General features: G+C 47.7%; 1 protein-coding gene across 6 annotated transcripts in view; it reads left to right on the top strand.

The window, feature by feature from the left end:
* Positions 1-14,760, top strand: part of Nep2 (M13 family metallopeptidase neprilysin 2) — a 190,306-nt gene that overhangs the window by 115,674 nt on the left and 59,872 nt on the right. For 2 of the 6 annotated variants that reach the window (XM_075684365.1, XM_075684364.1), the window contains exon 1: positions 13,483-13,688. The exons of the other annotated variants lie outside the window; for them this stretch is intronic. In XM_075684365.1, the coding sequence (XP_075540480.1) occupies positions 13,498-13,688 (191 nt within the window). In that variant the 5' untranslated portion in view covers positions 13,483-13,497. Of the gene's footprint in view, positions 1-13,482; positions 13,689-14,760 lie in introns of those variants that run through there. 6 annotated transcript variants of the gene reach the window in all.

Here is a 14,760-nt window from a genome sequence, read left to right as displayed (position 1 = left end):
AAGAGTCGGCGGGGGTGCAGGCTGCGTTGTAGTGTTTTTCGATGCTGGTGTACAGCGGTTGGGTTAGTGCTGCGTGCCTTTCTCGCCGGCTCTGCTGCACGGCGAAATGCAGTCACTTTCCCCGTTGTATTTACGATCAATTTGCCGTAGATAAATGCACTGAGGCCTGGCCGCATGTCAAGTGTCTAGCGGGGAGTTGGTGAGGAGGGAAGGCACGTGCTTATAGACAGCGGCATGTTTGTAAACAAGGGCCCAATGACGTCGCTAGCGAGCAGGTTGATCGGCAGAAAGAAAAAAAAAAAGACGCCTCCAGTTTTTTTCTGGTCGAGCAACTTCAATTAATGGTCTCTGCGGTCTGTGGCGTAGGTAGTTTTGACCAGTGGAATCCCTCGCACCTGCCAGACCTAGCTAATGTTCCATATAAGCAGTGCTGAACAGCGGTAAGTAACAGTAAGCAACGGCAGGCATCTGTCTATGCGACGTCATGTCCTGGAAGAAGTCAGCTGAAGAAAGCCACAGGAAATCGCTATCGGCCCCGGATCAAGCATTACTTCTCATGAAAAGCGGTGTGGATAGTATGGGAATAGCCATTAGTATTATTATTATTGTTTTTTTTGAGGAGCCTATGAAATATTTTCGCAATAATGTATGGCGCGAGAGATGACGACAAACCGTCTAGTCTTGTTGTGGGCTTAATCGAGACTACCACAACAACTTTAATAGCATAGGCGGAGAGTTTTCATTTCTCCGGGGGGAAGAGGGGGGTGCTGGTTCTCGACCAGCTTTCCGAACTCCATATATATATATATATATATATATATATATATATATATATATATATATATATATATATATATATATATATATATATATATATATATATGTGTGTGTGTGTGTGTGTGTGTGTGTGTGTGTGTGTGTGTGTGTGTGTGTGTGTGTGTGTGTGTGTGTGTGTGTGTGTGTGTGTGTGTGTGTGTGTGTGTTTGTTGCACTCGAAGAAGCTTCATTTACCCTCGAAATATATAGTAGGACACAGTTCAATTTCACAGACTGAGTCTTCTCGGTGGTGTAACCTTCCTTCGTGTAATTATCGCATACTTGGCTATCACTAATAACGCTTCGCCTTTCCAGCGAAACTGCAGCCTCTCTCTTCTTTCTTTTTTTCCTTTTTCTGTGAGTCCAAGCATATATAAGCGCTCCTGCACGTGACTGCTATTGATTCTGATTTCGAGCGAATCCGGCTTGGCCTGAGTGAATTATACAGTGTTCCCCAACTATCATGCACTAAGACTTAAAAAAAGGCTACTTGTGTCCACTCGAAGAAAACTTAGTTTCCAGTACAGTAGAGTACCCGCCAGTAATTCTTTCGTTATTAAGATTTAATTCGGTAATCGCAATTAATTATCTAGCTCGAGAAGCACTGCCCTAATTTTTAAGCGACGTACTAATTGCGCACAATATTTGTTCGACTGGCAAAAAAGAAAGGCATCACGAACTATGAAAAATACCACGTGAATGCGCTCCTACCCGCCTCATAAAGCAGCACCCTCAAATAAGCTGATTGAAAGCAGTTGCATTGCCTGTTGCAAACACTGAAAACAAAAGATCCTTGATAACGCGGCCGAGGCGCCGATCTGACCTTGCACGAAATGCGAAAAGCAATGTAATAGGCATAGGATGTTTAAAAATCCCGGCTTTGCTCGTACCGCATCGAAAGAGTGCGCTGCGCGCACAGCTATATTTCGCGCTATAAACTTGCTTCGGACCAAAGCCAAATTAAGTGACGGTTTTAGTTTTCGTGAGAGTGCATACGTGTTGCAAGAACAGGTTCATGGTATAAAATAAAAGCGGGAAGCAACCGACGTGTTGAGAAAAGCAAAACCGATGCGTTCAAGAAAGTAAATAACCACTTCTAAATGAGCCGAATTGGCAATCGGGAAGCCTGCATAAAGAAACAAGCAAAAAAACGAATAAGATTTCAGGGCGCCCTTATTATTTATGAATTCGTTAGCGCCGTTGTACACCAGCTGCTGCCTAGAGAACGTGGTCTAATACGTCGCCTGCTGCAGGCATACGCAGTACTGAGTCCGCTTTATCACATCTTCAGTGGCTTTCTTGATGACCGACGCTCGAATTCTTTAGCAGACATCCGTTATCCTTGTGCTGAGCTAATCTGACGTTCGTCTCCACCATGTAAGCACGATCTTTCACATACCAGAAAAAAAAAATCGGATGGAGAGAGGTCAGGTGACCTAGCCGGCCAATTTACAGGCCCGGGCCTTCCAGTCTATTGCGCATGAAAAGTCGCATCCAGCCAGTTTCGTGCTCGGCTGCTGCTGCGTGCGGGTGCCATATCTTGCTGAATCCACAGAAGTGAAAGACGTGACAGCGGGACTTCACTGAGAAAGTCATCCACCACTCCTTCAAGGATTTCGTTCACGTAACGCTGTCCAGTTCAGTGCGTGATCGAAGAATATGGGATCGATGATAGCACCGGCGTAAATTCCGCACCCCACATTGAGCGACCACTGGTACTGGTGCCGACTGCGTTTTGCCCAAAGTAAATTGGAGTCCCTCCAATAGTGTGCATTGTGCAAATTTACCTGGGCGTTTTTGCGAAAATTGGCTTCATCTGTGCACATGATGTTGCTCAAAGAGTCCGGCGACTCATCGGATTTTGCGAGGACCCAATTCGAGAAATCTAGACGATTCTACAGGTATCTATCTTTTAAGCATTGGTGCTGTTTAAGGTGGTACGAGGGAACGTTCGTCATTTAGAATCCTCTAAACTGATGACTTGGAAATTTGCACCTGGGTGGCCACGTCCCACACGCTAGCATGAGGGTTTGAGACCATAACTGCTGGAACATCCGTACGTGGGCTAGGACTCGAAGATGGAGACCTCCGCAGCTCTTTCTGGAAGCTGCCGGTTCGTCACAAGTTTTCATAATTTCTGATGAGAGTCGATGCGTTTGGTCTACCGCCACACTTCCATGACTTGTATATATATATATATATATATATATATATATATATATATATATATATATATATATATTTGCGGCATTTCTCTTGTTGCCATTTGCAGATCCGAAGGCAAGGATCATGTTTACCTTCTGCTCATTAGAGAAAGACATGGCGAGTGGGACGAAACAAAACGCACCTTTAAACCTTTGCACTGATGTTGTCAATTCGCTTTTGTTGTGATAGGTCTTGTGGCAAAAAATAAATAAATAATCCGTGCACTTTATGTACGCCACGACAACAGCTATCGCAGCTTGTTTCCAACTAACATCAAAGGCGACGTGTTACTTCGGTCGGGGCGCGGCAGATAAGGCACGAGCTCGATCACGATGTTTTTCTTTTTTCCCTTTATTTCGTTCTGGATAACTCAGATGGAGCCTCTTCGAGGGCGCTGCTTTATGATTCGGGTGGGAACGCAGTCACGTGGTATTCTCCATATTTAGCGGGGTTGATCAGTCGGGAAAAAATTAGTACGCAATGAGTACGTCGCTGAAAATACCGCAGTTAGTTGTCCCTTGGCTGTGCCTTCAAATGCCTCATTGACGCTTTGATAATTGGGATAGTACGTCTCGGGTTAGATAATTAATCACAATTACGTAATTAAATAAAGTAACAAAAAATTACTGGCAGCTACTCCACTGTACTGTAAACAATATGCACCAAGTTTTCATCGAGTAACGCATTGCTCTTTTTTTTTTAAATCTTGGTGCATGCTAGTTAATTGGGACACCCTGCGTATATTTATGACCTTTGCATGCAACTGACGATGTTCCAACACCTAATAAATGTTGTAAATCATTAGAAATGTTTTTTCCTGAGTCGTTAGCACTGCTTACTGGAAAGAGAAGCAATACTGAGACACACAACATTCACGTGCATTCCACACGCCATTGATAAACGTCTCTGCCGAAGGGGTCACTGAAGTCTAGGTTTTTTTCATGGTCCAAAGAGCACGCAAAGCAATTTGAAACGTGGTGAACATACAGCAACATATTTATTCTCTAGGCATAGACTATCCATATATTTAGAAAAAAATGTTATTTGGCTACCTCCCATCTCTTTCAAAAATATAATAAAATTTGTCCTGTGTGTATATTTAAATATGTTGTGTATGTGCATCGTACTTACAGTGGACATTTAAAACAGTGTTGAAGTGAGGAAATAGGGATGAGGCAGCCATCGCTAGTACTTCTAATGCGCCTGTACTCCTATTGTCGAGATTTGCAGAAATAAAGCGAAAGTATGAATTAAAAGCAATGCACGTCCGCGCCAACAATGATGCAGAACGTTATTAGCCCCAGTAAAGTTTCAAGTGAAAAGGTCGACGCAAGTCAAAAGGATCTTCATAGGATGTGGGTGACAAAGCTCTGGTAACGGTACGTTAGGTGTATGTGCGCGGTGGAAGGAAGGGGGCTTCGGCATCGCCCGAGGGGGGGGGGCAGGGCTAAGCCCCCCCACCGGAAACTCCGGAGGGGGCTCGGGCCCCGGACCCGCCGTAGTCGGCGCCTATGTATAATAGGATGCTGATGAATGGGTGCTGAACGAGGCGCGAAACAAACACAAGAGTGCAGCCAGCAGCCTTTGGTGATACCGGACACCGGTGAACTTGGGCATGCCCTTTCTACGGCGTTCACGCCGTTCGCAGCAGGGCTGTCGCCGCAGCTGCAAACCTGCAAACCAGCATGGGCTGTCAGAATTTTGCGCGATTATCTCAAGTTTACAAATGCTTAAATATACTACAAAGTTGCATTTGGATTACTTTCTGTATTTATGATTTTTATGTACAATGCCATCGCAAACATAGTGGCATGCTATAGCGAATAAGATCAACAAGCACTTAACCATCTTGCAATGAGTTGTTTCCTTTATCTGTATTACTCAATTTTTCGCACCCCGAGCGGAGGGTATCAAATTGAATATTTCAGTCTTGGTGGGCCATTTCAGTCCATTATCAGTCTTTATTCCTCTCTCTAAACATACAACTAAAACGCGGACGATATCCCTTTTGTAAATGTGTTGATGGCCAAGAGGACATGCGAACGTGGAGTTTGTAAGGTATACGGCCGGCAAATCGCATTCTGTTTGACTTGAAAACCGCCCACCGCCGTTGTTCACGCTGCGCTACAACATGCTGGGGCTATATCCCGAATCTCAGTTGGTTGGCTTTCGTGTCTGATTCACGTAATAATGCATGCTGGGAGGGGGGGCTCAACATTTTTGCCCCGACACTGTGCGGAAGGAACCGGCGCCATTTTTCGCCGCCTCTGTCGGCTAGGATGACGCCGCGGGAGGAAGCAACGGCCCTCAGCGATGTCGGCACGCGTCGCCCTCTTGACCTCGCCGCGTCGCAAGTGGCAAACAAGGGACCCGCGCCAGGCGTTGTTGGCTCTCGCGTTCTCCGTCGCGCTCCGGTGATGATGGGTGCTGCGCCCACGTATGAACGTACAGACGGTATTGGACAAAATGGTGCAAACAAAAACAGGCTCGGCGAGTCGTGCGCGCATAGGGTAGACTGCGCGTCGCATAAACAGAATAGTACAGACCGTCTCGGCCACTCAGTTTAGCGCCCGGTCGTCGGTTAGTCTTGTACACCCCACCAATTATCTATTCAAGCATTTTCTTACGCTACAATATAGTCCTGACGACTTCCTTGTTGAACTTTGGCAGCTTACATACGAGTTCGCAAGATAATAAACACAGCAGTTAATGCTAAATGTTGTCCGTTTCCAACTTGAGGGCAACTGCGGCTGATCGCTCAGGCACTGGCTACTCGCACCTGCCGAGAGCATGGGTTTATTTGCGTAAAATAAAACTTTTTGCGTGGCAGTATAATATTGCTGAGCCTTGCGGCATGTTTGCGAGATCGCTGTGCCATCTTTTCTTTGCTAAGAATACGTTTTAGCGGCATTTTTAACCTTTCGTTGCACGCCGCCGCGATTTTCAACCAGCCACCGCAAACTAAGTAAGGGGAAGCGGACCAATCGCAGGTGCCAGCACTACCCCCTTCATCCGGTTATTTTATTTTCGCTGTGCTAGCTCGGCCCCGTCGAAAGCCTCTCCACTTGAGCGCGCTCCTCACCTCTTGTCAGCTAAGTATATAATAAGAGAAACCGCTCAACGTAGGCAACGTTGTGAAGCCAATGTGACCTCCTATAAACGAAAAGAGCGTTCGATTGGGCTGTTCAGACAAACCTGCGGGTGAACGCCCGATGCTTGCGTCGACGGTTACGCAAATTTGACGTCAGGAGATCGGATTAAAAACATATTGTAACAGTTTTACGTTATGGGGCCCCTGGGCACCGCGTCCTACAACAAAATCAAGAGATGTTTACTTCTTGTGTATGCCTTGTGTGTATGTTTGTATGTGCTGGGAGCGGCATACCACGAGCACAAGTTGTATGAAATAAATACCTCTCGCAACATCTAAACAGACAGGCGCACACGTGCACACGTTAGTGCACAGGCAAACATATAAACGCATCCACAGACCCAACCGTCTAAGCGCAGCATCCGGGACGGTTTCACCATCAAGCGATTCTAAGAGACCGTTTTCGCTTCGCTCTGGGTATGCCCGGTATCTGCTGAGGCACCCGAAAGTTCTTTCTTGAAAGGGGGCTGATTTGTCCAGGCAAGACACGGTTGCATCAGCCGCTGGCACAATTGAAAAACGCAGTCGCCTCCATCACGCTGCTTGTAGCCATCGCGTGATCTCCTCGGCAACGAAAGCATCGCACACGCGAAGAACGAATCCGAGATTCAGGCGTCCATCTGTTGTTGTTGGCACTGCTTTCAAGAACAGCCAATAGCACAGCACAGACAATGCTTGTGGACCTCGCCTTTTTCTGACCTTCACCGGAAATAGGGGTTAATATTGCATCTAGATAATCTTTTTAAAGATTTAGAGCAGTTTGTGAGCGCTTATTTCGGTATATGCATTTAACTTCAAGACTCCCTCGTCTCCTGTGTATACGCTTCTCTCGCGCTTTTCTGTTAAGATTGATCTCATAGCCTCAGTGAAGAACGCTTAAATTTCTTCCTCTACTTAAAACTCACTGGCTGCGGTTCTCTTATTCATCGTCATTTCATATTTTCTTTAAGTGCGTTCTTGTAATGAAATCGAGTTTTTCACTGTGAATACAATGTCAAAGTCAGCGCGATCACCCACCCCCCTTGGTAGGATCCGTTATTATTGCGATATCAATTATATGAACACTCCAGGTGCATTCCCGCCGTCGTCAATGGCGTCGCCGTGATGTTCTGAATAAAGTCCAAGTGTGATAACACCGTGGGCGCGCGCCGTATGCTGTAGGTGTGAGTGAAAGCGTGCGAGGGTGATGCCTTGATCTCGCGTAAGGGAGGAAGGCGGGTAAGAAGCACGCCGTCTTGCACTGCGCGCGAGGCACCGGGGTGCGGGCGGGGGTGCTCGACTCCGACGGCGGCTGCATATGACGCTGATCAACGCGGCCGCGCGAGCGATATGCGAGGAGTACAGAGTCCAGGTGCACCGAGGACTCATAGCTGAGTGTCCGCCGTGTTCTCGCCGCTTAATTAGCGTTGAAGCGAGAGACAGCAGGAAGGTCAATTCGCTCGGTGCTGCTGCTGCTCTCCCTCACGCCAGCGTTTTGACAGCGAGTGTCCGCGCTGATCGAGTGAGACGTGTTTCTGTTCGCCTGTGCGCGCGCGACACAGTGCTTGCTAATTCAGTTAGTAAGCGAATATCTACGAGCTTATACGACCGACAAAACTGCTATGCTTACTTCGTATAACTGTCTACGAATTTGCTAGTGCAATCAATGCTTCGCCTTTGGGACAAAACTGCGAAATCCTTTTTGGGCCATCCCTCCTGTGCGTACGCGTGGCCAGAAATAATGAAGTGGGCCGCGCAATCATTTCTTTCATTATCATCGATCACTCTGCAGCACGTCATCATTCTGTCGCAGGTTACAGGCTCAAAAGAAAAGCTCCGGAGGACCCGTCATTAGACTTTAACTGCCAAACTGCTCGCAGAGTAAGCTGTGATTTACCGCTTATTATGAGGAGATTGGCTTCTTCAATTAATCAATATATTTTTTTCATCATTGTGTAGACTAGTTAGCTGATTAACTTGCTAGATAGCTTGCTGGTTAACTGATTGATGGGTTTTAGCGTATACCACTACAACAAAGGGGCCACATGAGAGACGCCGCAGTGAAGAGAACGTCGCCTTACTTTTGGCCACTTGGAGATTTCTTAAAGCGCTCTCAAAGCTTGGTGCGCGAGAGCTTGTACATTCGGCCCCTGTCGTAATGCGGTCACCACAGCTGGGTATCGAATACGCTTCCTCATGCGCAGCAACAGAATGCCATAGCCACTGAACGACCCCGGCGGGTATACACACTCTAAAAAGTGTGGACGTATGCCAGAGCGCCGGAAGAACCAGATACCAAAAGCTACGCTTGTGGCGACTTCTTGTGACGCTGCGTTCAACCAGTGCTCTAGAAAAATGCTTTTGTTGGGTCACACATCTCGTGGAAAGGATTGCGTAAAGCGCCTTAATGAGTATAGCTGACTGTTTCCTACCGTGCTCCGACTCGGTTTGCAGCGAGTAGCGGTGGAGCAGAGTAGCGTTGGAGAAAGCCTGCTCCAGCCGAACGCACTAGTTTCTCCCAGAGCAACCGTAGTAGCCACGTGATTGGGATATTGTCCAATTTTGGTCGCGCTCACAGCCCGAAGGTGAGCGCCCCTCCGTAAGGGCAAGACCAGTCATGTATAGCATATAAACTTGACAAAAATAAGGTGGGCTCTTAAAATAGACTAGACATAGGCATAGCATAAAAGGAAATAGTGTTGATATGCAGCATAAGTGAAATAAAGTAAGATGGTTTACACACGACAGGTTCAACTTCAGAAGATAGAGGAATATCACGACATTCACTCCACCCACACTGGTCCAGCGCTACCCGCGTACACGGCAGAAACAGTGGGTGTGGAGGCGTCGACACCCATGCGGCTCTGGAGGGAATTCACCTGATCAGAAGCGTGTTAATCTTTTCAATTAGTTGTAAAAAAATTCAAAACACACACAAGTGCGCGCGCGCGCGCACGTGCGTTCATCTTCTTGTTCTACTTCCCTTTGACATGTGCTTAAATCATTCTCAAAAGTACACAGACCGAGGTCCGTTGTTGCAATGCATTTCCTAGGTAATTACTGTCGGCTTTTGGCCATCGTTACGACTGCGGTATCACTATCACGTCGTTTATGAAGTGCGAGGAAACGCGTAAGACGACAATCGTTCAATATGACAAAACTTGCGAATACGGGCCCAGACCCGGCGTACGGGCCGTATCCAATATTGTGCCGCGTGTCATGACTCTGGATATTGCATTTTCAGCTATCCGAAGCTCTGGAGAGAGAGAGCGGAGCTCACGTATGCACCTTCCAGATCTTTAAAGCTTCCGTAAGAGTCGCACCATCCATATCTAATGATGCCCCGGGAAATCCGGCGCATGGCGTAACGACTGCTGTGTTCCCACAGTGGTCGTACATGCTCTGAGCAGAGGCTGCGCGTGTCGCTTGCTCTCCGCTGTTCCCAACAGCGCGCATATGTTTTGGGCGCAATTTCGCCCCCGCACACCGAAACGGATTCGGGGGATCTCATAATCCAGACACAACATGGAACACCGGGTAAGCTGGTCAGTTGCGCATCGCTCCGGGCCCTACAGCAGATTATGCAGCTTATGGAAGCGCTGCACAAATCTGCGTGCTTTGGCACTTGTGTAGAAAATGGAGAGTCGTTCTTGTTTGAAAATACAGAGAGAGAGAGAATGTCAGGTTGTAATTCACGTTTTCTGCGAACTGCGAATTACGGCAATGAGAATTTCAACAATTTCGCGCCAATCGCCAATGCAAAATTGTACTCCCGTACGTCGTACCCCTTAGGGACACGCGAACTTTTAAGCCAGTTGGGACGCAATACCGAACGACGCTAACTATCTTCCCGAACAGTCGGAACGGACAAGTGTGCCCGTTGCAACCTAATCCTTGGCAATCATCCCCAAATCACGAACGCTCGCTTCGTAATTACACACCGGCATGGGCTGCGTTTCTAGTAGGTACAGTTCGCTCAGAGAAAGTTTCAAGTGGCATAGGGTAGCACGCGGCGTGTGCTTGTCAGCTTTGTAGAAAAGTACTCTGGTAACATTACATGCAAACTCGCTCCAACGCAATCAAGAAACTTCGCGTCTCATGCTGACACAATGGGTGTTCACTATACACAATGCTAGGCAATGCAAACTGTAATGATCACTTCAGGCTGCAATTTCACTTTTACGTCGCATGCCAAGCCGGGTGACTCATGAACATGCTTGCTAGCATAAGATGCTTCCTTCTCGTAGCCGCATAGTGTTGTCCGATTTTGTTTATTTTGTTGATACTACGATTTGTCTATTTCCGACGAAATTGTTGGGGGTCACCCAATCTAAAAGCGGTTGCAAACAGCTCGAGTGCGCCTGGGGGCTTTTTATGACACCAGCAGACTCTTATCGCAGGAATGTATACAGACGATTGTGTAATTATAAAATAAAATACAGCCCAAGACCCGAATTAGATTACAAAACAACTATGCAGATCCTAAATAAATGTAAAAAAAAATGTATACAATAGCATAGGAAACAGGCATGATTGCCATAATGTTGTCCAGCAGCAGATACACAATGTTCACATGAATACATTTGTTGAAACGCACGCATGCACGCACGCACCCATGCACGCACGCACGCACGCACGCACACACGCACACGCACACGCACACGCACACACACACACACACACACACACACACACACACACACACACACACACACACACACACACACACACACACACACACACACACACACACGCACGCACGCACGCACGCACGCGCGCACACACACACACAACAAATTTGAGAAAGAAGAAAAAGGAAAGACAACATCCACAAATTTTTATTTCAGGAAATGTCGCATTTGCTTCCGTGTGAGGGTACTGAAGTCAACGTTTTCATTCTGGTATTTGTTTAAGAAGGCTCGTATGCTACGTGTTTTGATTGCAATAAGTAGTTAGCACACCTGCGTGGGACCAAGAGCCTGTGCTGGGAGCGGCCGGGTACACTTCAAGATATTAAAAAGAATTAAGTTAGGGGATTTCACGTGTCAAAACCTGGATTGGATTATGAGGCACGCCGTAGGAAGGGACACCGGAATAATTTAAACCACCTGGGGTTCTTTAACGTGCACCTAAACCTAAGTACACGGGTGTTTTCGCCTCCACCGAATTGCGGCCGCCGTGGCCGGGATTCGATTCCGTGCCCTCGTGCTGAGCAGCCCAACACCATAGCCACTAAGTAACCATGGCGGGCCACTTCACGATTGAGTGCTGCACTTAAGGAACGCAAGAAAATTCTGCGATGCAAAAGGAGAGGAAAAGAGCAGGTGATACTCGAATATATTACCGACCTTTACCTCTTCATATTCTGAAAAACGTTGCGCAGTACAGTGAGAAAAAGTAACGTTGGCTATGTAATGAAGTGTCAGCGAAGTTTAAACGTTATTTTCGTATAACCGCACATGTGTAAATCCACAAATATGAGCGTTTTCTGGCTCTTCCCACTTCACCGCGCGCTGCATATATATAATATGAATTCAAAAGACCTGGCGCAGCTTTCGAGCGTTTGATTATGCGAGATAGAAAAAATACCTTCTAACGTTCGATATTTTACCGCGTATAGAACAATAGGGTTATTTATCTATCAAAAGAATAAATAGAAGTTTTTTTTATTTGTCTGACCTGCTGATGACATTAGTCGCAAGCTGCTCGCTCTCACTGTGGTGTGCCTGCAAGCAATTTGCATTCATCGCGTTCATTCCGACTGGTTTATAAGAACGGCACAGACTGAGAATGGGCGCTGCTAAAGTTTTTCATCCCATGATACTACCCCGAAGTTATTTATTTATTTACTTTTTATTGAGTAATCACAGCACCCAAAAGACATTGCGGTGTAATACAATTCATTATACAATCTGAACAGTGCCAGGAAAAGCTCTTCAGGGCAATATACAACTTACAAGACACAGAGTAGAGACTGACAGTAGAGTGTGATTAAGCTGATGATGAAATGAAACAGAACTAATAAACTGAAGACACGACGAATTGGTATATACGTTTCTGGTTGCAGAAGCGAAAACAATTGGGAAAAGTCGAATATTCTCTTGCTTATAGCTACCTACTGACATCAAAACTGTATTGTATATTCTCGCGTATTCTTGTTGCTCCAGCAACGGCACAAAAGCAGGCCGCCGTTGGCGTCACTGAGGCTTTGTCGTCTTAACTGTAATTTGCGTGCTCGACGTGATAGACGGTTTGGCCTCATCCATAATCTGAATCGACCGGCTGGTCCCAGGCCCATAGAAATATGACATGGGCACGCCCTGACGAAAAAAAAAAAACTTTTTATGGAGAGGACATGCAATCCGTATGCGTTCTGCTACACGTACTTGCGAACGCTTTGCTTCAATCTCTTCCGTGCACGCACAATACTGCGTTTCATTAAAGTTCAGTTATGGGTAAAGTTGGCCTAGTTGGTGATTAATCATCATACCTTGCTGGTGAAGCAGCGCACAGACACGGACACAGTGAAGACACACAAGTCAAGACACACAAGAACAGACGACACTAGAAAAGATGACGCTCGTCTGTCATCTTTTCTTGTGTGTCTTCACTGTGTCCGTGTAAGTGCGCTGCTTCACCAGCAAGGCATGATTCGTATAATTTACTGCATGCAGCGATCCTCCAGCGGCAGTGGCAGGCTTTTTCCTGAGTTTCACGCGTAATGAAATATTTGTGAAGGCTCGCTGGTGGTATTAGGTTTATCGTATTTCCCGCGTCCTTTATTTGCGGCAGATCATGAAGAAAGTAAGTTCGACACTGCCCAAATACAAGATAAATAAAATAATAACGCCCTCAGCGAAGCTGACAGCTGCTGATTGACCGCTTGTCTCTAAGCTTGTTTCGCTGATGACAAGGTTCAAAGCAAACTGAGAAACTACATGAAAAAAAGAAGGAAATACGGAGCGGAAAAGCAGCAGAAACACGCCGCGGGTGCCAAAAGATACCCCGAACAAACGTGCGCGACACTATACATGTGCTTTGGTACTTTAGTGACTTCGCTTGATTGTCAGGCCTGCCTTTGAAGCTTTGCTGTCAACGAGGGCGGAAAGGCGAACGTGAAGAGAGGGAAGGACCCTCCTCGGGGGAGCAGATCGCCAAGGCTACATACTCTTCCGGACGATTCGATCTTACGGGAATCAGGAAGCGCGCGCTCGACTCGTGAAACCGGAGTCGGCGGTCGGTTGCCCGAGGGTGCGATGTGCCTGGCCTCGTGAAGTCGCGTGTGTCGCACCGGCCGGCGAGACCCGGCCATTGATACAGCGTCCGCTCAGCTGTGCCTGGTGGCAATGACCCTCGGGGCGCGTCAGGTGGGCTCAACGGTTCTTATCGCGGAGAGGCCTGGGCCGGCAGCAGGACCCGTCCGACTGGCCCTCACCGGGGACCCGTCCAACGGGCCGCCGCACTGCGCCACTCGGGCCTTCCGGATTCCGTGGACAGCCGCCGCCACAACAGGCCGAGACATGAGGCACGCCCAACGGTGAGAGCAGCTCCCTCGGTCTCCCGGCGCGATCTCGGCCGGCGGCCACGCGACTGGTTGCATGCGGGCGATATCGTGTCGTGGACGAATGACGAAGCCCGCGTTGGGCCTTTTCCGTCGCCGTAACCTCATTCCTGGCACGCACGCGGACGCGTTGAAGCGTATTGGACGGATATCCTCATGTCGGGATTGAGTCGTGGAGTGAAGACAGGGTTCATTCAAGGTGGTGGAGCCGTCGCACTGGTCACCGGCCAGCGGTCATTCTCCGCTTGCAGTTATGCAAGGAACCACGCCTTTCGGTATGCTGTGAGGCTTTTCCGAGTGCACTAGCGTTAAATATAGTCGGCTAGGCAGCAGGACGCGTTGTGCCTAATGCCTCCAGTCATGATCTGTCAAAGTTTAGACGCCTTCGTGGAACGTGCGATTCAGCCCGTTCTTGTATCATGCTGGTGCCGATACTAAGTGGTGCAGTTAAGCGTGTTTTCTGCTCCTATGCACTCAGATAGCGGTATGCTGAAGGCATCAGTGCGCATATAGGCTGTTATTGCCGAAGTTTACACGTTAGAAGTGTTCGCGAGAACAGATGCCATTAAATCGGCATGTCGGACATTTTATTAGCGAAGGCGGCCGGCAAACAGTGCCCTCGAGCAAAAAAGTTCTGCGAAGTTGTTCTTACGCTGAAGTGGTTCGTAAGAGTAGACGTCGACCACTCGTGATAGCGAATGTACTATGGTCGAAGATGGCCGGCCAATGACAATCAGTTGTCACGAACAAGATTGTTTGTGAATTCGGACCCTGGTAAATAAACCTCGGCGCTCAGGTTAAAACCGGAAACGTGCCACAGTGATGTGATCACAGCCATCAGCGGCTCTCTGGACTGATGACCTCGCGTTTAGTTCACTGGGCTCGGTTGTCAACCGCATCGGTGCCGCCACTCACGCGAGTCGGCCATTGTCTCGCGCGACCTCCGTCCGTCTCCAGCAGTGCTGGTTGGACTATTCAGCCATGCAGACGACTGCAGTGTGTTGTCGAATAAGCAACACACCACCGAGCCAGTGGGAAACATCACTCG

Source organism: Dermacentor variabilis, chromosome 3 (assembly GCF_050947875.1).
Source record: "Dermacentor variabilis isolate Ectoservices chromosome 3, ASM5094787v1, whole genome shotgun sequence".
In the NCBI taxonomy this organism is placed as follows: Eukaryota; Metazoa; Arthropoda; class Arachnida; order Ixodida; family Ixodidae; genus Dermacentor; species Dermacentor variabilis.
The sequence above is the reverse complement of the archived record's forward strand: the minus strand, read 5'-3'. Positions and strand labels throughout refer to the sequence as shown.